The following is a 23,316-nucleotide window of genomic DNA, read 5'->3' on the forward strand; positions in this document are numbered from 1 at the left end:
CCCATGCGCTTGGATCACGCCGGGGCCAGGGTGAACAGCGGCCAACAGCTCATTTGTGACGCCAGACAGTATGGACACGTGTCAGCGTGCTAACTCCCCTGTAACCTCATTTGTCATGGATATATGGATATACTTAAACAGGCCAGACGGTGCATGCCTGATTGTGTTTGTCATTAGACCATGTAATAACCATGTCAATAGCCATTTCATGCATGTCATAAAAGACATACCGAGGGCACGGGGTCAAACAAAGACACCGCCTGCTGGTTTTAACTGAGAGACCGGAGCGAGGACATGTGATGTATTGTCCCAACTTGATTTTAAGATAGATTTTAGACTCTAAACTCTGTATTATGATATGGTAATACATGGCTATTGTCTTGACAAGGCTCCAGACTAACTATTTACACTGGGTGCACCAGCACATAGGTGCACCCAACAATACATTTTAATTGCTCAATTTTAAACTGCCAAATTCTTGCTGCACCAGTGCGACCAATAAATATATTCAGTCGCACTTGACAGATTTTTTTGGGTGCATGTGCGATCAAAACAGTCTGGAGCCCTCGTCTAAAAATATATCAGTATCGTTTTAATCACCCGACCTCCCTACATGTATATCCAGGTCAATATGACAAGCTAGATGCTACATATCTTTCCTCAGATGAAGCCAACAGAAGAAAAAGGTTGCTCTGACTGGAGCAAAGCTGATTCAGTCCTGCAGCAGAATCTGTTGTGAGAGCTGTCTGGGACTGATGGCAGGCAGGAAAACAGTCTACAAAAGATTTTGCCCAGTTACACAAACACGTTCACTTGTGTGACCACACGAGCTTGCCTACAGTCACTCGTTGCCAGAGAGGCTGAGGCCGGCGCGGTGAAAAGGACATTATCTGGTAGTCGAACTGGTCCGGGCCCTATGATGAATCAGTGTTGATGAAGAAGTTGCTAGAAGCGACTCGCTCATCAATAACGACCACGGTCCTCTGTTCTACGGGCTTGGCCCCGGTTCTAACAACAGTTTTAATGGGATTGGATTGGAGCTTTTGGCTTACATGGATGTATGGGATGATTGAATTAAATGGAATTTGTGCCTGGATCTGCACAGTGAGCTTTCCTCATTAATGTGTCATCGGTGAAAAAAACAGAAAAGAAAAAATGCTGGGTTTTCTTTCCCGGCAGATCAAGAGGACCGGTTGAGCGGTGGCATCTGTGATCCAGGACAGACTCATCAGCACACAGAACACGGCTCAGCTCGGTCCAGCAGCCTGCTGTGATGCAAAGGCCGGTGCTGTCCATGGTGCTGAAACTCACTCTGCTACTATACGGCGAGAACTCCAAGTCCAAAATCACTTCCTAACCCCACCCCAGTGAAATATAGTTCATTTCTACCATTATTTTATTTGATTATTCAAAATCTCTGTGTTAAAATGATCCACTAGAGTCTCCTCAGTTCCTCTCTGTGTCTGCAGCTGCCACCTCTCGATATCCAGCAGATAGTGAGTTCACCGTACTATCGCTGCGTCTAATGACTATTTTTTCGCATCAATTATTCCGCCGATCATTTTCCTGATTAATCCAGTAATCTTTCAGTGTTCATCTGAATTAATTGCTGTCTCCAAATGACTCGTTTTGTCTGACCAGCCGTCCAAAAAACCAAACTCACTCAAACACAAAAATAAGAACGGAGAAATGCGGCAAATCATCACATTGGTGAAGCTGGAGCCAGAGAAGGTGTTGGGCAGTTTTTGTCTTGTAGATAAATAAATAGTTGTCAAATTTATGTTCAGTAATTCATTAATCATGTATTCTTTATTTATGACATAGATATAAAAAGATTATCACAAGTACAACGCTCCTGTTGTGATTTTCTTGTCAAAACAAAGCTGCAAAGCTTGCAGAAAAGAAGAGGAGAGGGGATCAAGAACCACAGAAAGAACAGGAGGTTAGCTAAAACTACAACTACGCTTACAGCAGCTTTAATCGAAACGCAAGGACAAGTGTCCAATTGTGGCGTTTCACTGTATTCACAAACACACATTACTAAACTCTCTTAAGGTCCATCTTTCACCAAGTGTCAAAAACTAGCTTAGGCTTGGGATGCTGTGGCATTTGGCTGTGGGCGATGCACTAAAATACATCTTAAAATACAGATTAAACTAGTGTTAAACTTTAATATTCGGAATATTGAATAAAGTCATTTCGAACACTCTGTCCCTCACCCTTCATTTGCGTTCCTCCTCTTTTCCACACACATACACACACACACAGTCAGTCCAACAACACAACCAAATGCTTCGACTCATTTCCTTTTTGCGGCGATATATCTTCTACTACAGTCATCTGATCTGGTTATGTATTTAATTTACCATCTCCTGAGAGGCCCTGGCCGAGATGTTCAATAATCCTGCAGTGCGAGTGCCCGTCTAACAGTCGCTCTGTGGCGTTCGCACCACTTTCTCTCATCTCTGTGGCAGTTTAGAGTCTTTCTCATCACACGTCCCCTGCCTCCGGCACATGAGCCTCCCTCTTGCTTTTCCTCCCTCCAGCCTCAATCTGGGCCTCCTATCCCGCCCGTCCCCCATGTTTCCACGTCCAAGACAGGAGCGTTTATCTGAGATGGGGCCCGAGTCTCCGCTGTGCCCCCTGTACATCTATCTCTGACTGAATCTGGCAGGTTCATTAGGAGAGAGAGGGACACTGCGGCTACAAACAGGTGTGTGGATACGATACACCAATTTATGAGTGTCTCCATGTGAGAGAGGGGGGAGAGACACTGGGAGTGCTGCCGTGGTTTCACTTTCAGTTCAGCTAACTTTTGGCTATAATGAATATTTTAACAATGACTAGGGTTCGCTGCATGTGCTGATGAACCCAGAGAAGTAAAACCCATCCCTGCGGCTCGAACGATCTCTGTAGAGTGGTTTTTTTAGCTCGTGTTTTAATTTTTTGGCTCTCAATCCACATCACAGGGGCTGCAGTTGTTGTCAAAACATCACATACCTTCACAAATGAGCGCTGTAGTGCTGCAGAGATGCCTGGTTGATGCAGACCCCATCAAAAATCTCCATCATCGTCGTCATTTTTCCGTAGGAATGAAATTCAAAGATCACCATTCCTACCAAAATCATGTATCATTTCACAATCTCGAAATAATTGCAATATTTTTGGGGGTTTTGTTTGGGTATTGTTTGCATATTTCATCTCATACAAAGTGAATCATTTATAGAGCGAAAAATGAAATGCTTCCTATCACCAGAGTCTCATGAATGGCTGCCCGGACCGAAGAAATCCATCAAAAAAGTGATAACAAATGATGTATCTATAGGTTAAAAAGAGGGAGTGTTTAGTATTCTTAGTTTCAGGGCTCCATAGGATCCATGGAGAAACTGGCCCGCTATAGGAGCTCATGCAGTGGCTTCCCAAATCAAACCCACACAGCCACTGCCTCTTTGTTAATGGTCTCCTATAGACCATCCATCATCTCACCGTGGCCAGTTAGCAATAAGGACAACTTCTTGGCTTTCTTTCAATGGAGGCCGCCGCCTCCTCATCTCTCTCTCTCTCTCCTTGCTCTGCTTCCCTTCTTCAATCTCCTCTCTGCATCACTAATTCAATCTCCAGCTCCTTTTTCTTCTCCCTTCCTCCCCCAAAAACTTCTCCACTGTTCTACAACCTCGATGCCCAGAGGAGTTCCCTCCTCTCTGCTCCTCAGCCTTCTCAGCGTTGAACCTGCAACTTCCTGAACTCCACTTAACCTCAGCCTTTAAAGGCTAAGTAGCTTCATCACATTCTGCCTTTACGCGGGGGTCCCTGACAGGTGCTCAGTGCTGCCCGGGTCTTCATTTTCTGTTCTCCAAGGGCTGTCTGTTCAACTGCCTAACTGTGTCGTTCTAGCATGAACCGCCTGTGAATTTTTTTGTCCTGTTGCACGAGTCTGCACAGACCTGCCAGTTTTCCCTGCAGATCAGTCCGCACATGGGTGCACATGGCAAAAAAATCTCGCACACATGAAGGTGTAGGCGCGCAAACAACAGCCGCAGCAACACACAGCTCAAATGCTGTCAAATGCCTAATCTGCTCCCTACTCCCCCCGGGAGCAGGCGTGATGTAGGTTTTATTTGTTGTTGTCGTCGTTTTTGTGCTCCATTTTCATGGGCGACTGAAAGACAGTGAAGGCGTCCACAGAGAGCAGAGCTCAACAATGCGTCCAGATGCAGCTTATCCGCCATTCACCACTCACTGGTAGTTGTTCCACAATGTAACAGTTACAGACAGAGAAAGGAGCGACATCATTATAAACTGAATATCCTTTGTGTTTGGACTATATCGGACAAATTGAGACATTCGATGACTCCTCTGAGATGAGATTGTGATGGTGACTAATTTACTTCTGACATTTACTGACATTTTACAGACTGCATAATGAACTTAAAAATACTGGATGTAGATGAATAATAAAAAATCACTTTGATGCAGCCCTCTCCGTGAGACAGAGAAGACGAGATTTTTCATCCAGTGCAGCTATTGCTTCACACGCTGTAAAATCTGACAAAGAGATTTGACTCTTAATAAGAAATCGTGACAAATAGACTAAAAATGTTAAGTTGTTAAAACTTTTTAGCTCGTACAACTTAAATCAGAAAGGCCTTCTTTACCCTGTAATTCTAAGGTAATTTGTTTCCCGGCTTTTATTAAGTAAAATCAGCTCTTATCGTGCCCTCAGGTGGTTAAAGAATGCATCCCAAAGTTGTGATCCTCACTGCTTAAACAATTTTCTTCAAGATCAAACCAGCTGTCAACAATTATATTAAATTCTTTCTGCCATAGGTTCTCCATGAACTAAGCTGAAGGTAAGAACACCGGCCGAGATCCATCGACTGTGACGTCCAAAGAATGTATAACTCTGTGTGCCCTATAAAGAAGTTTCTGCATCGTGTTTTTAGTCATTTTACACAGGTTTTTCCTTTAATCTGTCACCTTGTCTCGAAGCCATAAAATAACTCATTCATATCGCCCACCCGCGAGTACAGTAAACTTTAAAATGCCTGAGTGAGTCAGTGCGTGTAGTCATGGACTGACTAAACCGTATCATCGCTTTCTTAAAGTCCCAGCTTTAAAATATGAAGCAGGTCCCTTTGGAAGATTTGCTTGCCGTAGTCTCAACTACATCAATTAATAATAAACAACAGTGAGCATTTCAAGACGGGCGAGAGCAGACACTTGTCAGGCAACCAGGAAGCTGCTCTCAGCCTCTGGATGGCTGAGTGCTTCTCCTTGCCCTCTGCGGGGACCTCTGTGCATCACGGAGGAGGGAAATGAATAGCTCTCCAGTGACTACTACTAACAGGTGGCCTTGACTGACTCACAGTCCCTACAGGCTGACCATGACGAATGAGTCGTGACTCCGGCATGAATTACCACTCTGCGACTGAAAATAGGAAATAAGGACTTAATTAGGATGGACCTTTGTTTGTGCAGAGGGCCCGATGCATTCCAGGGTTTGTCTTCAATGGCAGCGAGAGAACAATTGACCAAGTGATCTGCTTATTTCATTCTCGAAAGACTAGATCAATCCGGCAGGGTGCCTATTGTCATCTGGCCGGGGACTACAACAGGATATTAGCCATGTTGGCTAAAGCTGCCCCGTTTTACTGTTGTTGATGCAGTTAATTAATTGGGATTGTCTTCGATATAATAAACTAATTGTTTCATCTTCAAAACATCAAGAAGTAGAAATAAAGGCCCATCACAATTTCCCCCAAGCCAAGTGACCATCTAATTATGGAAGCCAAGAACGATCGTGGCCACAACATAGAAAGGCCGCTCATTTATCACAAGAAAACAACTTTGAGCTGGATCTCTAAAATGCGCTCGTCTGTGGTGCTGCAGCCCGGTTTAGTTTCGTCATCTCCTTGAACGACTTGGACAGTTCTGTATGTCATCTCTAACTGGAAGACATGATGCAACTTCTGACTGTGGCTTTGATTTTTAATGCAGTTTGATGTGTCGATCAATATTGTGTATTGATTATTAAACAAGCGCAGGTCTTTCACACACTCCTGCTGGTTTTCAGTGTGAAACCAAAAGTAAGTGGTGAGTTGTTTTAACTTACTCAGGTAGTTAAGCGATGTCACGTTACTGCAGTTACGTATGCAAAACAGCTCTATTTGTAACAGTTGCGTAAGTAAACCAAAATGTTCTCCAAAACGGAACCACGGAGTTTTCTTGTCTAAATATAACCAAACACTGTCTGTCATGATGTTTTGAGTGGGATTGCTGTTGCATGAACTTATAAAAAGGATGTAGACATTCAAGTGGGCATGAGTTATTACAAAAACGCACTGTATGCAGACATGGATCTGGTGGTGATTCGATGACATGCTCAAAGACACTCATAGGCCCATCTGTGCACTAAATATGAAGCTAGGAGACAATTATCTCAGCTAACGTTAGCTTAGCTTAGCTTATTTCAGTTCAGAGACTTGAAACAGGAGGAAACGGCTAACCTGGCTATGTCCAAAGGTATCTAATTATCTGTCTACCTGCACCTCTGAGCTCATTTATTAACATCCTGTATTTACTTTGTGAATACAAAGAGAAAACATGAAGACAGAGCCAGAAACTGTACAGCACAAAGACCGGAAACATGGCGCACCAGCTAGCGTTCCCTGGTTAGCTGTTTCCCTGTTTACCCATGCTTCCGGTCTTTGTGCTAAGCTAAGTCGGCTGTTGCTGGCTGTAGATTCATGCTTACAGTACAAACACACGGTATCAATCTTCACATTTTTCAAAATGTCAAACTCATATTTGCGGTGAGTGGCACTCACGAGGACACCATGACATTAGTCCTGGACAACTGAACTGACGCTGATGTCAAAAGCAACAAAACTAATGTCGATCCGTTTTTCTGTATGATTTTCAGCATCACAGTCTAGAGACAGGCCGTGAACTGAGCCGTGACAATGCGTGTGTGCGTCTGATCAAGCCACTCGCATGCGACAGTGACTGAGAAGTGAGAATTAGACACCGGAATAGCGATTACTGTTCAGCTCTGCAAATATCTCAGTGACACATCTCAGTTTGACATCGTGCTGACTTTTACAAAGCGTTACCGAGCAGAAACACACCTCATCACAGTCAAGTAATCGAGGGAATGCACAGTGAGTGCCAATAACTGATAAGTAACTAATAAATGAGTGTTTGAGGTGAAATTTAGGATAGATGAGGTTTCTTCCTTTGTTTCTGGCTGGTGTGTCAGACAAATACTGTTGAGCAGTGGCTCCATATTGCAAAGCCTAGAGAGCACTTTTAGGTTGTCACACAGGTGAAAGATGCCTTGTTACTAGAGCTGAGACAATGTTTCAATTCATCTATCAAAATGAATTGGCAACTACTGATCATTGATGAATTGAGTTATTTTTCAAGCTGAAATTTCAATGACTCACTGCTTCCAACTTTTTAAACGTCAGATTTTCTTGTTTTTTTTCCCCTAAAAAACGGAATATCTTTGGTTTCTGGACTGTTTGATGCATAAGACAAGAACCGCCTTGCTTGTTATGACTTTTTTAATACCATTATCTCGAGATCACAACTTAATTATGTTGTAATCTTGAGAAAATGAGCTCTGTTATCCCAAGAAAACAAGGTAACAACACATCCTCATACCTAAACGACTGAATACATATCATCTGAATACAGTCATTCAGAAACGACAAATACAACCATTCCCAAAAGGGATCATCCCTATGTTCCCCGGGTCCTATGTTCCCCACTGTTCACCCAAAGGGTTAGGGTTAGGGTTAGGGTTTATTAGTCTTAAAACATGAAAAGGGGAACATAGGACCCGGAGAACATGGGTACGCTCCCACCTCATTCAAATCCTATATCCAGCTTGCGTTTCCGTTCATTACGTAAGGAATTCTCGTTGCACTAATACCATTTTGTGTATATTATTACTTCTTCATTTTAAACAAACCCTTGTTAAACGGGGATCACGTTATATAAGGCCCGCTGACTCAGAATTTCCCATATTTACTCATCAAGGCCAGAGCATAAGGGAGGTATTACGTAGAAGACATCGCTCTACTTTGGGGTGAGTCATTGTCACGGCTCAATATCAGCTTTCACAGGGTTTGATATTTCGTCTCGTTCATTAGGGGGGCTCCACTTATACCTGAAATCCTCAGAGATTCTTCTGATGTCAGATCCGAGAGGATTATCCAGGTGTCAGTAGGACCAGCGGAGGAGGATGAGACGTCACAAAAATACTGATCAGTGGACATCCGGCGGTGAGACACGCGGTCTTATAACAGAACAAATCAGGTCCGACAGTTCTCAGGTTTAAGCCGCCATGTAAGCGAAGATCCACCATCCACCTTGAGTAAGATGAGGAATCCCTGTGAGCTCAACAGACACTTTGCACTCATTCACACTGGCTTAACAAAGAGAGGGCGAGTGAAAGGAGAGTTTCTCCATGAGTTACTACAGGAGGAGGACGGAGCAGTTGGTCATTTGGATCTAAACTGATGCTGAGACGATTAGTCAGTTCATCAAACAGTTGATTCACCTCATCTTTCATCATTTATTTTCTTAATTTCATTTTTAAGCAAGCAAACACTCCTAACATTTGCAATTTCCAGATTCCAGAGGGCGATGTGCTGCTTTTCTCTACTTTGTATCAGCAGTGGCTGACCAAAAGTGTCTTTGATGACCTGGGAATGAGACTCAATAATCAGCTATCTTACTATAGAATTGTCTACTTCAGCTTGAACTGATCATTTTAACATTTTGGTAAAACACTGTGTTAGTTGGACAAAAAACGAGCATTCCGAAGAAATCCACTCCAGCTCGGGGAAAATGTGAAGTACAGTTTTTACTCTTTTATGACACTGCATAGAACAAAATCTAAAAAAAATAAATAAATAAATAAAAAAATCTGTACCAGGTCAACTAATGATTGAAATAATAGTTAGTTTCAGCTGTGGCCGGCACCCTATTTGTTAGAATCACGAAGTTACCCACGACACATGTTTCACACTACGCTGCCGCTGTATCATGATACAGCGATACTTCGATAATCAAAACATTTCAAGTCAGTCATCTGTTGAGGATATCTGTCTAAGAAGAAGACAAAATACCCCTGAAAAAGGCAAAATGCAGGAATTATGTATTTATTCGCTGCACTGCGGTTTCAGTTTCTCAGAACTGAGGTGAGAAAATGAACAAAAAAGGTGCACAGAGTCTTCGCTCAGTGCCTCTTTATCACGCATGGACAAGTTGCATGGACTGCAACTTGTCCATGCGTGCCATCAATTTAATGCAAACTGCCATAAATCTGCAAGAGCTTGAACTACCAGAAAGCAGAGAGGAGTTCAAAAAGTTTAAAGGACGGTTACAACTCACTAAATTCTTTTCAATCTGTGTAAGTTCAGTTTACACCACAAGGAGTTATGAAGCAGTGACTCCAGTCCTGTTATAGTAAATATATTGATATTTGGTGGCAGTTTATCGATAATCGTATCAGCAGAGAAAGTGATACATTACCTTAGCGTAACAATATTTGGTACCACATCTTTATTTGTGTATTTAAACTGAATGAACGCAGATATTCTCATTCTACTCCTTCTGGTCTGACTCTGTCCAAGCTTCCCTCCTAAATCGTCCTCGCAGCTGCTCCACAGACTGTGTACATCTTTGCATAGGATAGAAGCATCACTTCATGGAGTAAAGCCACAGGGACTGCCCCGCTTGGACACGCTCCCTGTCCGCAAAGCTTCAAGGTGTCCTCTCCACACCATTACCTCAGTCGACACTCTGCAATGACTAAGTGGAAGTTTGAGTGAAAGTGACATTTTATTAGCAGGAGAATCTAAAAGGTCCTTGTCTGAGCAAACTTACTAAACAAGTCTTTATACGGCTGCTCCCGTTACCGGACTTGAACAACTTTGAAATATGGCTGTAAATCAGCAGCTCTGAGAGGATGTCTCCATTCAAGCCAAGCTCTCGGAGTAAAAACAAGCAAAAACATTATCAGGGTCAGAAGTAAAACACTTTGACATGTTACTCCTCTCATGTATTGATAATAGTAGAACTGGGTTGCTGGACGGTTGCACTGAGTCCTGTACTGACTTATCCTTACTGGACGTCCATTCAGGAGAAAACATTGCTCTGATTCTCTGTGATGGTCGACTGTAGCTGACGTCTCTATTGACTCTTTTCCCCAGTGTTTAGTTGAGTGGATGAATACAGTGTCAGCTTCTGCAGCTGCAAGGCCCGATGTGTTGGGGGCAGGCAGTCTCCGCCAAAGTAATCCTTTGGCAAAGACTGGTGTCCCAGACGCTAGCGCAGTGATGATCCACACAGAGAGAGGGGGTGGGCGACGTTGTGTACTTTAGGTCACCAGACACTGACACTGTCCTTGCGGCAACAACTCTTATTTGCTGTGTCTCCCATTTGCATAGTGTATTCACGTGCGAGACAGCGATGCAGTTGTGCATATTCCACTGTAAGAGCTAGACTCTCATCAGTAGCCGGGGGTTGACCTGCCAAAGCTGCCTGTGTTGTTTATTCAGGTGTGTCAAAGGCCCAGTGTGACATTATCACATCCTCCAATGTGTGAATGAAATCACCCATAGGAGGGTTGAATTCAGGGAGGGTGCCATTTAAAAATGTGCTGTTGGGCAGCGGATGAGCGAGGACAGGTGTGATTTCCGAGATGTGAAAAAAACGCAGAGCCTCATTAGTGAACAGTTGAAAGGTGAATGACACTGGGCCTTTTTTTGTTTTGTTTTTTCTCAATCATTCAGTCAAGCATCCTCGGTGTGTGTGTGTGTGTGTGTGTGTGTGTGTGTGTGTGTGTGTAGGTGTAGGTGTGTGTGTGTGTGTGTGTGTGTGTGTGTGTGAGCGTAAAACTCACAGTGTGTGGGAGTAGGCAATGACTCTTTTCGAGCCCACACAGTATGCCCATAAATAGCCCCACTTACATAAAAAAAAAAAAAAATCAAGCCATGCTTTTTGCACTGAACCAGAGAGCCAGATGTTTGAGCAGAGCCACATGAAGTCTGTTTGCAAGTGAGTTCATGGGAGGAGTGCTGAACATGACTGCTCCCAGGTGCTCTCCTCTTAATAATGAAAGATCAATTCATTATTCCATATGCAAGAGGGGAATGACTAACAGACCACAGGGATAAACAAGGGCTCCGCGTTGGAGAGAGCGCACCTGCAAGCATCCACGAGCCGCTGGATCGATCCCCCCCCAACCCCACCTCCCCGTGAGTGCACGTTCTCTGCTGAATTGGGGATATGTCCACCTATAGGCTGCATCACGTGGACGGCTCCGGTCATTGATCACAACAGTGATCGGCACAAGGGGAGGAGGGGTGGCAGAGCTGTCAATACGCACGACCAGAGCTATAATACCAAAATATGTATTTAAGCAAAAACATGTATGTGCAACACCAAAGGCCATGTGGCTCCTGAACAACGAGGTTATAATGGTGGCTGAGAGAAGACAACAAATAGGCTCCGGCTCGCGTCACGGAGCGCACATGCATGCGGGATCATTTTTTTTGTGTGTATGTGTGTGTGCGTGTTGGATGAACACGCTCGCTGGCATCCCGTAGAAAAGCACCGTATCGCGTAAGTGTTGCACGCGTTAACATGATATTAAACGGCCCTGAACGCTGATTGCTCAACACCACTTGCAGCCATGGCAGCCCCCGTCGGGCTACAGGCGTCTTCGTAACGCACAGATCTGGAATGGGGCGCGCAAGCCGCTCACAGACGCTGATATGGCACATTACATTTCAATTTGCAGCCCCACGATTCGGCGTTTTCTTTTCTCTTTTTTTAAAATAAGTCCGAGCTTGTTAAGCATATGGGCTAATTACCCTCTTGCTGTTGTGATATCCCATCGGGCGAGCGAAGGATGCCTTTTGGAGGAAAGAAAAAAAAATTGAAAAACGCTGCATCCCCCCTAAAACAAGAGGCAACATTATCTAAAAAATAAATAAATGCAAACATTTGCCTCTATAAGCGCGTAAATATCCAGACAATGACGCGTGTGTCTTACCTGTGCCGTGAGCCAAATCGATGCCCGGTTCGGTGAGTATGTTCGGGTCACTTTGAGATCTGCCTCGTTGCAGACAGCCGTCTAGTCCATCCGATGTAGCCATGGGGAAACGGCGCAGGAATCCTGAATAAAATATTGAAAACCCAACCGGGAGGCAGGCAAGGTCAGGAGGAAAAGCAAGCGAGCGAGTGCAGATTTAATTCGCTCTGACAACAGCCGCTTTGAGCATCTACCAGGGAGCCATGGCTGGGCAGAAATTGTGTGTGTGTGTGTGTGTGTGTGTGTGTGTCTGGGCTGTGTGTGTGTGTGATGATGTGTGGATGTGGGAGGGGTGATATGCCCCCGATGATGCCCGTCCCTGTCCAGCAACACGACCAAATGTGCAACACAAACTACGAGCATGGTGCACAAATTGATGCATCCTTTAGTGCTCATACGGAAAATGTATTTGTTTTATGTTTTATTTTATTTCATTTGGTTTGCAACACACATTTATGGGTTTGTTTTTTACGCTTCCCCCCCTGTGCGCCGTATATCTCTTGGGTCTATAAGAAGCCAGGGTACCGCTATAAAATGCCAGATTAACTCGAGCAAACATTGCAATAGGCTGAATTAATCAAGACTTGAAATTAAATTGCCTGTGACGGGTTAACGATTCGGAGAGGACGATAACGGCTGAAGTACATCTGCTGTATTCTTAGATACAGACATAAATAAAAATGCATGTAGTAATATCAGGGGTGTTTTTCTTGTTTTTTTCTTTTTAGAGAGAAAGCTATGGAACCTACCTTTGCTGTGTTGTTTCGTTTTTTCTCCAAGCTTTCTACAAAGCACATATTTTTACAAAAAATGCACAGTTCTTCTTTGATCTATGGTGCTGAAAGCTCGACCAGCATATTGTAAGAAACTAAATGAATGAAGCACAATGAAATGTGAAAACACCAAATCTTCTAAAACATACTTTTCTATAACATTACGTTTGCTTATTATAACATAAACATTCCTCTTCTATTAGCATTTACTGGGGAAATATTATTTTTAAAAATATATGTTGCGTAAAACAGCAGGGTCACGTCACAGGTTCAGGAATCCATATGGAAGCCGCTCATTGGCCGGTTCCACGCATGACGCGCAAATGCGGAAGTGAACAGCCGCCGGAAGAGGAAAATGGCAGCTCACAGGTGCAGCCGCTCGGCTCTGCTGCTTATTCTGTGCGGTTTGACACTGTTTACAGCCGCAGACAGTCAAGAAACGACAGTGAATGGTGGCCACCATGCCTCTGCGGTGAAAAATCCACAAACATCCACTGAAACAGCGGATCAGACGACCGAGCAGCCCGCGGTGGAGGAAAGGCGCTGGGAAGCAACTGAGGTTGAGGAGGCGACTCCGGATGATGCTGCAGCCGACAAGCAGGACTCTCCTGTCCCTGAAACCGTGGTGCTCACATCGGTACCACAGCCCAAAGACGATTTCCAGGAGGAGCTGGTCATCAGGCCGCTGCACTCTGGAGATATTTATGCCAGCTTCCAGTTCCGCACCGTGTGGGAAACAGATTTCACGAGAGGGAACAAAGGTAAGCTAACTGTTAGCAGTCATTCATAAACATGCCACTCAGTATGAGTTCGAAATAAATATGTGTTTGTTTTTGTTATGGTTCAGAATGCATGTGGATATTTATACCCTCCATTTAAATGATGGAGATGATGTCAGTGTATATGGAAGTTGTGAAAAAGTCATTAAATGATCAACTGTAACGTTATATTCTTTAATGGCCATAAATTGGGTAGAAATTAAGCATTCTTTTTTTAAACTGGAAAGACCTGATGTGGTGTTTCTGTAGTTTTTAATGTTGTCCTCTTTGAAGATATCATGTTAACTTTTATAAACATAGCATGTTTAAAGAAAACAGCTGCACACACTGTACAAAGCCAAGTCTATAGATAAAAACAACAATCACAAAGAACTAACCCTCACAGACAAAACAGACAGAGCACACACTATACAGGTAGCCTCTGTCACATGGCTGCAGGCGCTAATCTGTAAAAGTGTGTTTTAAAAGTTTAATAGGTCTTAAAATCAAGTAATACTTTACAGGCATCTTGTTCTGTACAACATGCCATATATGCTCTTGTATAAATTAGTCCCACTGTCTTTGATAATCATATTCAATGAATATTTACATTTTAATGGAGGAAAAATGACAAGACAGACTCTTTGAAAGAACATGTGACCAGCTTTATACACATCCAATAGATTCTTACCTTGTTTTCTTGATTAGCCGATTTTATTTGCTCATCCTAACTGTAAAATGTTGATATTATGTGTTTCAGTGTCCCACTACCGGCTATTTCCCAAGTCTCTGGGCCAGGTCATCTCTAAGTTCTCAGTGCGAGAGCTGCACATCTCCTTCACGCAGGGCTACTGGAGGACAATGCAGTGGGGGCAGCCCTTCCAGCCGGCTCCTCCTGGGGCTGAACTCTGGGTGTGGTTCCAGGACTCTGTGACAGAGTGAGTACGGCCCTCTGCTGGCTGCAGAGCATCAGGGGTGACATACATGTTCAGTAATTATGGATATCCATTTCCTCTTTGAAAATTTAGGTGAGGGTATTAAACAGATGACCTGTTGATCTTTAAAAATCAAGCATTGATTGTAAAGCAACCATGTAGCCATCAGTGCTAGAATCAAGACCCTCCTAGTTTATTTATAATTTGCAATAAAATTGTTTTTTTCTGCCCCTATTTTAGTGTGGACAGCACGTGGAAGGAGCTGACCAATGTGTTGTCGGGGATCTTTTGCGCTTCGCTGAACTTCATTGACTCCACCAACACAGTTCAGCCCAGTGCGTCCTTCAAGCCGCTGGGTATAGGCAACGGTACAGAGAGGCTTCCATAATCTCCCTTTTGTAAGACTGTCTTGTGATGAGCCGACTGCATCACATAAAGACTGATTTTGTTTTTTGTGTTGAACTTGAAGTGACGGACCACCGCTTCCTTCGGTATGCCACCCTGCCACGAGAGATTGTTTGCACTGAAAATTTGACACCTTGGAAGAAACTCCTGCCATGTGGTTCCAAGGTGAGCGTGCGTGCGTGCGTGCGTGCGTGTGTGTGTGCGTGTCTTTATTATGTTTTTCTAAAGGGTCAGTAAGGCTGTGTGTTCTCCTGTGTCTGATATACATTCTAATGTCAATGTCAGTGACTGCAGCTTACTCTTTATCTTCTTCTGTTGCACTTGCAGGCTGGTCTCGCTGTCCTGCTGAAGTCAGAGAAACTCTTCCACAGCAGTTTTCATTCCCAGGCAGTTCACATCAGGCCCATGTGTCAGGACTGGGAGTGCAAAACCACGTCCTGGGAGCTGAGACAGACGCTGAATGTGGTGTTTGACCTGCACACCTCTGCACAGGGTAAACGAGGTGAGCAAAAAGCACGTTCCTCCGTCATGTACCCCTCACTTAAGTTAAGTTAATTTCTTCTTTTTTTGTGTTTCGTAGGAGGGAAAATACTTCCAGCCTCAGTTAAATTAATCTGTTTGTTCCCTCAGAATGGTCTCTTTTTAAGATGTTCTCTCGAACCCTGACGGAAGCTTGTCCGCTGGCCTCATCCAGTAAAATCTATATCGACATCACAGACAACCCTGAGGTTTGATTCCCACATTTTATAGTGTCATTGGCTCTAAATGCCTCAATGCAAACTTTGCAGAAAGCAAAAGAACATAAGTTTTAATTGTGTTATTTGCAATATCAAGTTGGAGATATTTTAGTGTTCCCTGCAGAGTTCTTGACTTCTAGTAGCTCTATGGATCTGTTTATTTATGAGCAGTCTCTGTTTTGTTTATGTTTGCTGCAATGCGGCAATAAAAGCAGGGAAGAAGACTGCCCGCCAGAAAAGATGAATGCAAACAATGCAGGATTTAAAATACTTCAAACACTGAATGTAGAAATATATGTTTTGTTTGTTTATAACAAAGCTCAAGAAAGCTTAGATGGACAGATTTGATGGTACTGAGATGTGCAGTATTTAAGGGTAAGAGAAACTGGATATCTTTTTGCAGGGGGAGCAGTTTGAGGTGAGCCCGGCCACTCCTCTGCTGAGCCAGGCATCGGTGCTAGGGGACAGACGAACCTTCTCCGTCTACGATCTGACCCAACAAATCACCTTTGGCACTGTGCGCTCCCTCAACCTGCTGATCCGCTGGAAATCCAGTGAGGGTGAGTGAGAACAGCAGAGCAAGACACGCAGTGGGCTGTCAGAGGCTGAAAAATACCATGACGGCATTAACAAGAATGTATTAGCTACTGGTGTTTTTTGTGTGTTTGCCTTTTAATCATAATTTTAAACGCCTCTTGACATTATTCAAAACTGTTTTTAGTTTTTTTGGCCAATGAATCCGCAATCTGTTCCTTTGCAACCTGCTCTCTGCTTTGAGACTGAAAGTCCTCGAGAAGCAGCATCTGAAGTGACTCTCAGATTGCAACATGTGTGAGTTTTCAAGCCAGAAAAGCAATTAAGGAAACACTTTGTGTTTGAAACCGTTGTGTTCCAAAGCTACACCGTTTCATTTGTTCCTGTTACATAATCTCCTGGTAATTTGTCAAACATTAGGGTGACACTTGGTTAGTAACAAATGTTTCTAACAAAGTTGAGAGGAGAAACAGACTGGAGGCCTGGTTTACAAACAAAGTACAGTCATACATCATTCTCCAACTATTGAATTTGAAGATAAGCAGCGCTTTATTGTCATATATCTCTGCTGTGATGTTTCCCCGCATTGTCCATCATTAATCTTCCTTGTCTTGCAATTAACCGCCTGCAGGTGACATGCTGCGTCCCCTGCTTCACGGTGAGCGTTACGTGGCTGGTTACGGGCTGCAGACGGGAGAGATTCACACCCTGATGTACAACTACCACCCATACAGGTCTTTCCCTGTGCTACTGCTGGACTCGGTGCCTTGGTATCTTCGTCTCTACATCCACACCCTTACTGTCACCAGCAAGGGAAAGGACAACAAGCCCAGTGAGTCTCTTTGGGGAGTAGAAAAGGACGTGTGTGCATGAAAATTACAATCAAGATCTGAAACTATAAATGTGCCAAATTCTGGAACAACTGGTCTGTGATATATAAATGAACAATGCCTTTTCTGTGTAAATGAAGAGGAATATTCATGTTACATTTTTTTCTCAGTTGTGAACTCACAAAAACTGGAACTGTGCACACAAACCTGACAACTTGAACCTCATGTATCATATATAAAACAAAATGTCCAAACTCGAGGCACAATTCCACTGTTTGCACTCAGTCTAAATCACATTTTCTGAAAAACTCCAAACCCAAGTCACGTAATTTAGAGCACTTTGTTCGTCTGGAAAAATTGGTCTCACTCACTTCACATCTCTTTAAACTCAATTGGCAAAACCCTTAATCACCATTTAGAGCATAAAAGATGCCCCAGGTGAAAAAATGAAGCAGCATGAAGAGCAGAGAGGAACAGTACGTGCAGGGAAGTCAGTCCAATATTTCTAATGGAATCTTTGCAATTTTGGGTTGAACTGGAATGATGTTGCAACATTAAGTGCAGTTTACAGTCTGACTGTGGGAAGCTGGTTGGGAACAATTTCCAGACAATTTTATGCTGTTGAATGTGTGGCATGGCCTCGTGAAGCCAAAAGTATATTCATGGTAGTGTTTTAAATTCATCTCACTGTTTAAATTATGCTCTGTAGGAGACATTCACGTGATAGGTTTCAGATCAGAATCAGAATCAGAAATACTTTAATTATCCCAGGGGGAAATTATTTACTGTTATTTACAGTTTGTGTACTGTTTTGGGAGAAGGAGTTGGTTTTGACAAGAAAGAGCATGGTTTTTAGTGTCTCAGTTTTAAGTCTAGGGTTTTGAGAAACTGCGTTGTAGTGTAAGCATATGTGACCACTGAAAAACACTCAAATTACTCCTTAGGTTAATAGCTTCACGTTCAGTGGACCAGTGCTTGGTTATGTTATCCAAAAAGTCAATTTTAGAGTGTCCAAATTTTTGAGTGAAAAATTTGAGTGAAATTCTTAGTCCCTTTTTGAAAATGACATATTAAAAAAGAATAACAATACACTCGTTTTACTTCCTCTAACTTCTTGAATATACTGTTGTAGGGTTTCTTTTGCTTAAAAAATGTTGTACATGCTTAATGAGTACACACGCTGAACATTCCCACTGTTTCCCTACAGGGATCATAGTTTCATGTAATTACATGCAGGTGCTTCTTTTCACCAGAAGGAGGAGAACCTGAGTCATGTTTCTGTCATGAAAGCTTTGTTTAATCTACTCTATCTGCCTACATACTCACTCAGTGCTCTGTTATTGCTCAGACATTATATAAACATTTTATGAAAAAAAATATTTAGGAAGTATTGTCACATTGCATCACGTGTAAATACAACTCAATAAAACTACAAAGGGCTATAGTAAACTTTAAGATACTTTATCAGTCAGTCATTAATGGTATTAATGTTTTTCATTGTCTGCCAGGTTACATCCACTACCAGCCGTCTAAGGACCGCGTGAGGCCCCACCTGCTGGAGATGCTCGTCCAGCTTCCTCCCAACTCTGTCACCGAGGTCACAGTGCAGTTTGAGAGGGCTCTGCTGAAGTGGACTGAGTACACCCCCGATCCCAACCATGGCTTCTATGTGGGGTATGCATGTAGAGGTGTAATAAATACTGAACAAAGAAGATGCACACATGTTGCTTGTCATGCCCCTTCAGAGGTTGCAGGTGTTGTTGTCTGATTTTGGAGTGGTGTAACATCAAGTGGAAATCTGTAAAAGGTCAAATTTGGGAGTCTTTATTTATTAGACTTTTTAAATGTCATTATGACTTTTTAAAAAAAATGACTCACATGTGTTTCTTCAACATTTAGGTCTTCAGTAATCAGCTCTCTTGTGCCAAGCATTGTCGCCATGGATACTAACAGCACTCGGGAGCGCCCACTGTTCAGCAGCTTGTAAGTACAGAGTTGTTTCATTTTCTGGGAAAAGTGCCTGCTGTTGCCTCTCATTCATGTTGCTAGAGAAACACATTTGTCTAGAAAGTCGAATGATTAAATCTCACATCTCCCTCCAGTTTTCCCTGCAAAGAGGAGTCCAGCTATTTTGTGCGCGTCTACACGGAGCCTCTGCTGGTCAACCTGCCAACTCCAGACTTCAGCATGCCTTACAATGTCATCTGCCTGACCTGCACAGTGGTGGCCGTGGGCTACGGCTCTCTTTACAACCTACTGACACGGAGCTTCCAGATAGAGGAGCCCAACCCAGGACTGGCCAAGCGGATAGCCAACGTCATCCGCAAGATGAGGGGCGTGCCACCGCTCTGAGGCCGGATACCGTACCAACTGCCTCTACTTTTAGAAAGGATGTTTTCCTTTTGGTGAAACCACTGTTAAACATGTGACATTCAGGGAAGAAACTGAGTCAAGCACTGGTGTGAATGTTTTTAAAGCAGTTAACTTGAAGGTTTTGGTTTGTATCCAGGGTGATTTCCTGCCGGCTAAGGACAATGTGATGCTTGGATGAAAAGTCAGAGCTTTGTTGTTGTTAAAACAGAAGAAGGAACCAAAGCTGTGCAGTGTGCAGCAGTGGTAACTGCAGCAGAGTGTTTTTTTTTGTTTGATTGTTTTTTGTTTTGTGGATTCTTGAAGCCATAACTCCAACACATCTTAATACAGTCACTGTGTTTCTGAGGCACTTTGCTGCTGTGAGGAGACTGTGACCGAAGACTGAAGGCTTTTAACAACATTGGATGGACAAAGCCCGATCACCTTTGTTCACATATGGTGTTGCTGACCTGCAGATTGCTTCCTCCCTGCTAGGAAAGATAAGCTAACTCAGTCGGAATGTCACATTTTCCTCAAACCTCAGTTATGTCCAGATATCAAATGACAAAACACTGAGTTCTCAACCTCCAGCTTCAAATTCACACAACATCAAAGTCTAACTATGGAAGATCCTCCTTATTTAATGGTTCCTGATGCATTTTATAATAATTTTGATATATGAGAAAAGAACAAATGCCTGCAAAAAAGAATTATTATAGCTATCAAGAATTGAATTGTTGGTCTGACATACCTGTAAGCATGAGCAATAAGGTTTTGCGTCTGGAACTGCTTGTTCTATAAAAGGAACACCCCGCTTACCAAACATTTATTTTTGCACTCATTAGTTGATGCATGCTTTGAATGTGAATTGCAGATGTGTGCAGGTCTCTTCATGATTAATTGCCTTCAGTTTGTCAGGTTGTTGACTTATTCACTCATCAGTCCTATGCAGTTTAACCACAGCGATTAGAAGTCTGTTTTTTTTAATTGAAATTACCTTCCCCTGACGTGAAATACTACCACGTAAAAGCAACACTATCCTCTGTTGAGCTGGTCTGCTAAAAAAGTCCATTCTGTTTACTTGCTGGGACGAAAGTGTGCACACTGAGAATGTTTGAAGCGGTACTGTGTGTGCGCTTGTGTCAAAAAACTCAAAATGTTCCTTATTGCCTTTTTTAATAAACTGATAAACACGTTAATGTAATTTGATTTAATTAACTAGCCGTGAACGAAGGTGCAGCACACTAAGCTGCAGCGGGGCTGGAGCTGTATTACTTCCCACAGAGTGCCCACATTTTTGTGTAAACAAACTTGGCCCCACTTTGGGCAGACTCGAGGAGAACAAACACAGACTGCTCTGTGTTTGGCCGGTCAGCGAGTCTTACCCTTGCACGTTTGGCAGGAGCGTGGAACAAAAACAAAAGGGGGGGAAAAAGCAGCATTCCACATAAATGATGTTCATATCTGGTCAGCTGCAAACTATGTTATCTCTCCAAGCAAGTAGACCGACAGCTGGAGGAACAGACCTCTGAGTCCTGTATTTTAATGATAAGCGAAGCAGCCCTCCACTTGTTTAGCACACATGTTTGTGTTTAGCTGGACAATTAAACCTTTTAGTCAGGTTCGCAAGTGAAATGTGGCTGTTTGCATAAAAAAAACATTTAAACATATGCAAGACTGCGGTGCAGAGTTCTCGGTGTAGCAGACGTTCTTGGCCACCTCTTGGCCGTCTCGTTTTCTGCCAGTAAGCACTTTTCATTCTTGGCATATTTCATCATTTGTTTGTTCAGCCAAGCTCTCGCCTTAAAGAGCCCATAAAGGAGACGAGTGAAACCAGAGACCTATAAAACGGCAAAGGTGATGAACGCGGTGCACATTTCTAGGTTCTTGAAACATGATTGAAGTTCAGAGAAAGATAGATTGCTTCGTATCCTTGAACTCCACGGGAGATTTTTCATTCTCTTAAGATAACATAAAAAAATGTTACTACTTAATACAGAAATAGTTTGAATGCAGAAACACTTAATGTATCAACAGCAGATTATTCTACAGTCCTTGCTTTTCCAAATGTAGATTAGAAAACTATCAAAAACAATGGTGATTATTGTAAATGGATCCTTAACTATATCGAAAAAAGGACAAATCACTCAAAGAATGAGACTCATGTGCTGCACCATGTGTGCTACCGTGGAGCTGAAAGAGTAGAAAAGTGAACATGATACGTTTTCACATTGTTAAATACACCTTTTTTGATGTGGAAGGAAAAAAACGACCTCTCAACAGCTAAGTGATGAACACGCAACACATTTCTGGCTTCTTGAAACGTGTTTATTGGTTGAAATACAAAGAAAACGTAACTCGCTCCGTACCCTCAAACTCTACAAGCAAAAGATGTAAGTACAGTACATTTTTTATCCACTTAGAATATAGTAGAATATCACTCATACAGAAATACTTGGTTACTTTAAATTCATCACGTTTGAATACAAAAAACACTGCAGGTCTTCTGAAGACCGTGACTCCTGACACAACAGCAGAGTATTCTACAGTTCTTGCTTTTTTCCAAAAGTAGATGAGGAAACTTAATCAAAAAGCATAAACCAAAAAATTTGCAGATTCTTGTGTGTACTTAAAATATAGGCACATAAAAAGGCTAGTTAACTATATAAAAGAGAACAATTTAGTTCCTCCCTCCAAAGAACGAGACTTTGTGCAAACGTATGCTCAAATGTTGGACCCAAGTGTGAAAATGATATGTTCTCACATCGCTTAATACACCTCTGTGTGAAAGAAACCAGACAAGTGCACATGTGTAGCCGAGTCGCAGACTGTCCAATCAGCAGGGCTCGCTGCAGGCGTGGCCACAGGTTGTCTTGCAGCACTTCTGCTCTCCGGGACACTGACCATCGTGGTAGCAGTACTCAGCACACATGGGGGTCCCCTGGGGCAGAGCGCAGCGGCCCCGCTTCACTGACACACCAAAGACAGAAACGGTTACTAAATACTCTTTACATTTTTATGTGACAACACACACACACTATTTGATGGAGTATCTAACCTGTGTATGGGGCAATGCACTCATGTCCACATCCATTGTGGCAGCACTTCTCCTGGTTGGGGCAGTCGCTGTCATTGGAGCAGAACTCAGCACACAGCCCAGATCCCCAGCGCCTGCGAGGACACACTCCTGGCTTGGCTGAGGGGGACAAGATAAATTAATATGTACAAAGAGGGCCAAAGGTGACATTTAAAAAAACATGGCTTTTGATCGGGTGGGACTTGTCTCTCTTGCCCTATGGACTGTCCATCCACGCCAGTTCAGTCTCAGAAGGATTTAACCAATAAGAGCTGTCCATTAGAGAGAAAGTTAAACATTGTGGCTCGTACTGAAAGCAGGGGGGACACAGACAGCTCCACAGTCAAAGACACAGCATTTGTGGTCTGCAGGACAGTCTTCATCACACACACAGCCCTTATGTGATGGGACAACATTAAGGAGACGCGGGCAGTGGCCTGGTTTTGGGAGAATCGCTGAGAAAAGGAGGCAGTGAAGCAGAAAAGGAGACAGATCAGCTAAGGGTGACATTAATGAAAGTGTCTGGTTAATGTGGAACGAAAAACAGACAAACATGCACTTTTGTCCCAGAAGGAGAATCAATCAGATTATAGACTGGACACATTTGAGTTGAATCAAACGTACCTGTTAAATTGCCATCAGCCTCGGCAGCCAGAACAAACACACCGAGGGTAATGATCAGTGCACAGGCTGCAGACCAGTGTTTCTCCATGTTAACTTCTTGCACACAAGAATGTACCTCTGTTTGGACAAATATCCCAGTACACAACCTGCAGGCTGAGCAGCCCCGGCCGGAGGCTGCTGGGT

The 23,316-nt window shown here is 43.1% G+C and overlaps 3 protein-coding genes across 7 annotated transcripts in view; 1 reads left to right on the plus strand and 2 right to left on the minus strand.

Moving 5' to 3' along the window:
* Window positions 1-13,093, minus strand: part of phactr3a (phosphatase and actin regulator 3a) — a 38,636-nt gene extending 25,543 nt beyond the window's left edge. The window contains exons 1-2 of one of the 4 annotated variants that reach the window (XM_030423416.1): window positions 12,859-13,093; window positions 12,071-12,193 (exon numbers count right to left, since the gene is read on the minus strand). In XM_030423416.1, coding sequence (XP_030279276.1) covers window positions 12,071-12,173 — 103 coding nt within the window. In that variant the 5' untranslated portion in view covers window positions 12,174-12,193; window positions 12,859-13,093. Of the gene's footprint in view, window positions 1-12,070; window positions 12,437-12,858 lie in introns of those variants that run through there. The other 3 variants (XM_030423418.1, XM_030423417.1, XM_030423414.1) reach the window with 3 other exon arrangements.
* A 96-nt stretch (window positions 13,094-13,189) lies between these two features.
* pigt (phosphatidylinositol glycan anchor biosynthesis, class T) lies at window positions 13,190-20,632 on the plus strand. The gene is made up of 11 exons (XM_030423412.1): window positions 13,190-13,643; window positions 14,401-14,578; window positions 14,816-14,943; window positions 15,045-15,145; window positions 15,308-15,482; window positions 15,611-15,708; window positions 16,121-16,277; window positions 16,883-17,083; window positions 18,590-18,755; window positions 18,981-19,064; window positions 19,184-20,632. Exons 1-11 carry the CDS (start codon window positions 13,238-13,240, stop codon window positions 19,431-19,433), a joined length of 1,944 nt encoding a protein of 647 aa, XP_030279272.1. The 5' UTR covers window positions 13,190-13,237; the 3' UTR covers window positions 19,434-20,632.
* Window positions 20,633-21,741: 1,109 nt separating this feature from the next.
* wfdc2 (WAP four-disulfide core domain 2) lies at window positions 21,742-23,288 on the minus strand. 2 transcript variants are annotated; one of them, XM_030423423.1, is made up of 4 exons: window positions 23,134-23,288; window positions 22,821-22,964; window positions 22,492-22,629; window positions 21,742-22,403 (listed from the first exon to the last, which is right to left on the minus strand). In XM_030423423.1, exons 1-4 carry the CDS (start codon window positions 23,219-23,221, stop codon window positions 22,270-22,272), a joined length of 504 nt encoding a protein of 167 aa, XP_030279283.1. In that variant the 5' UTR covers window positions 23,222-23,288; the 3' UTR covers window positions 21,742-22,269. The 2 variants fall into 2 exon arrangements, with proteins under 2 accessions (XP_030279283.1, XP_030279284.1); XM_030423424.1 differs by lacking the exon at window positions 22,821-22,964 and having other exon boundaries at window positions 23,134-23,283.
* Window positions 23,289-23,316: the final 28 nt, after the last annotated feature.

The sequence above is a fragment of the Sparus aurata genome, chromosome 7 (genome assembly GCF_900880675.1).
Source record: "Sparus aurata chromosome 7, fSpaAur1.1, whole genome shotgun sequence".
In the NCBI taxonomy this organism is placed as follows: domain Eukaryota; kingdom Metazoa; phylum Chordata; class Actinopteri; order Spariformes; family Sparidae; genus Sparus; species Sparus aurata.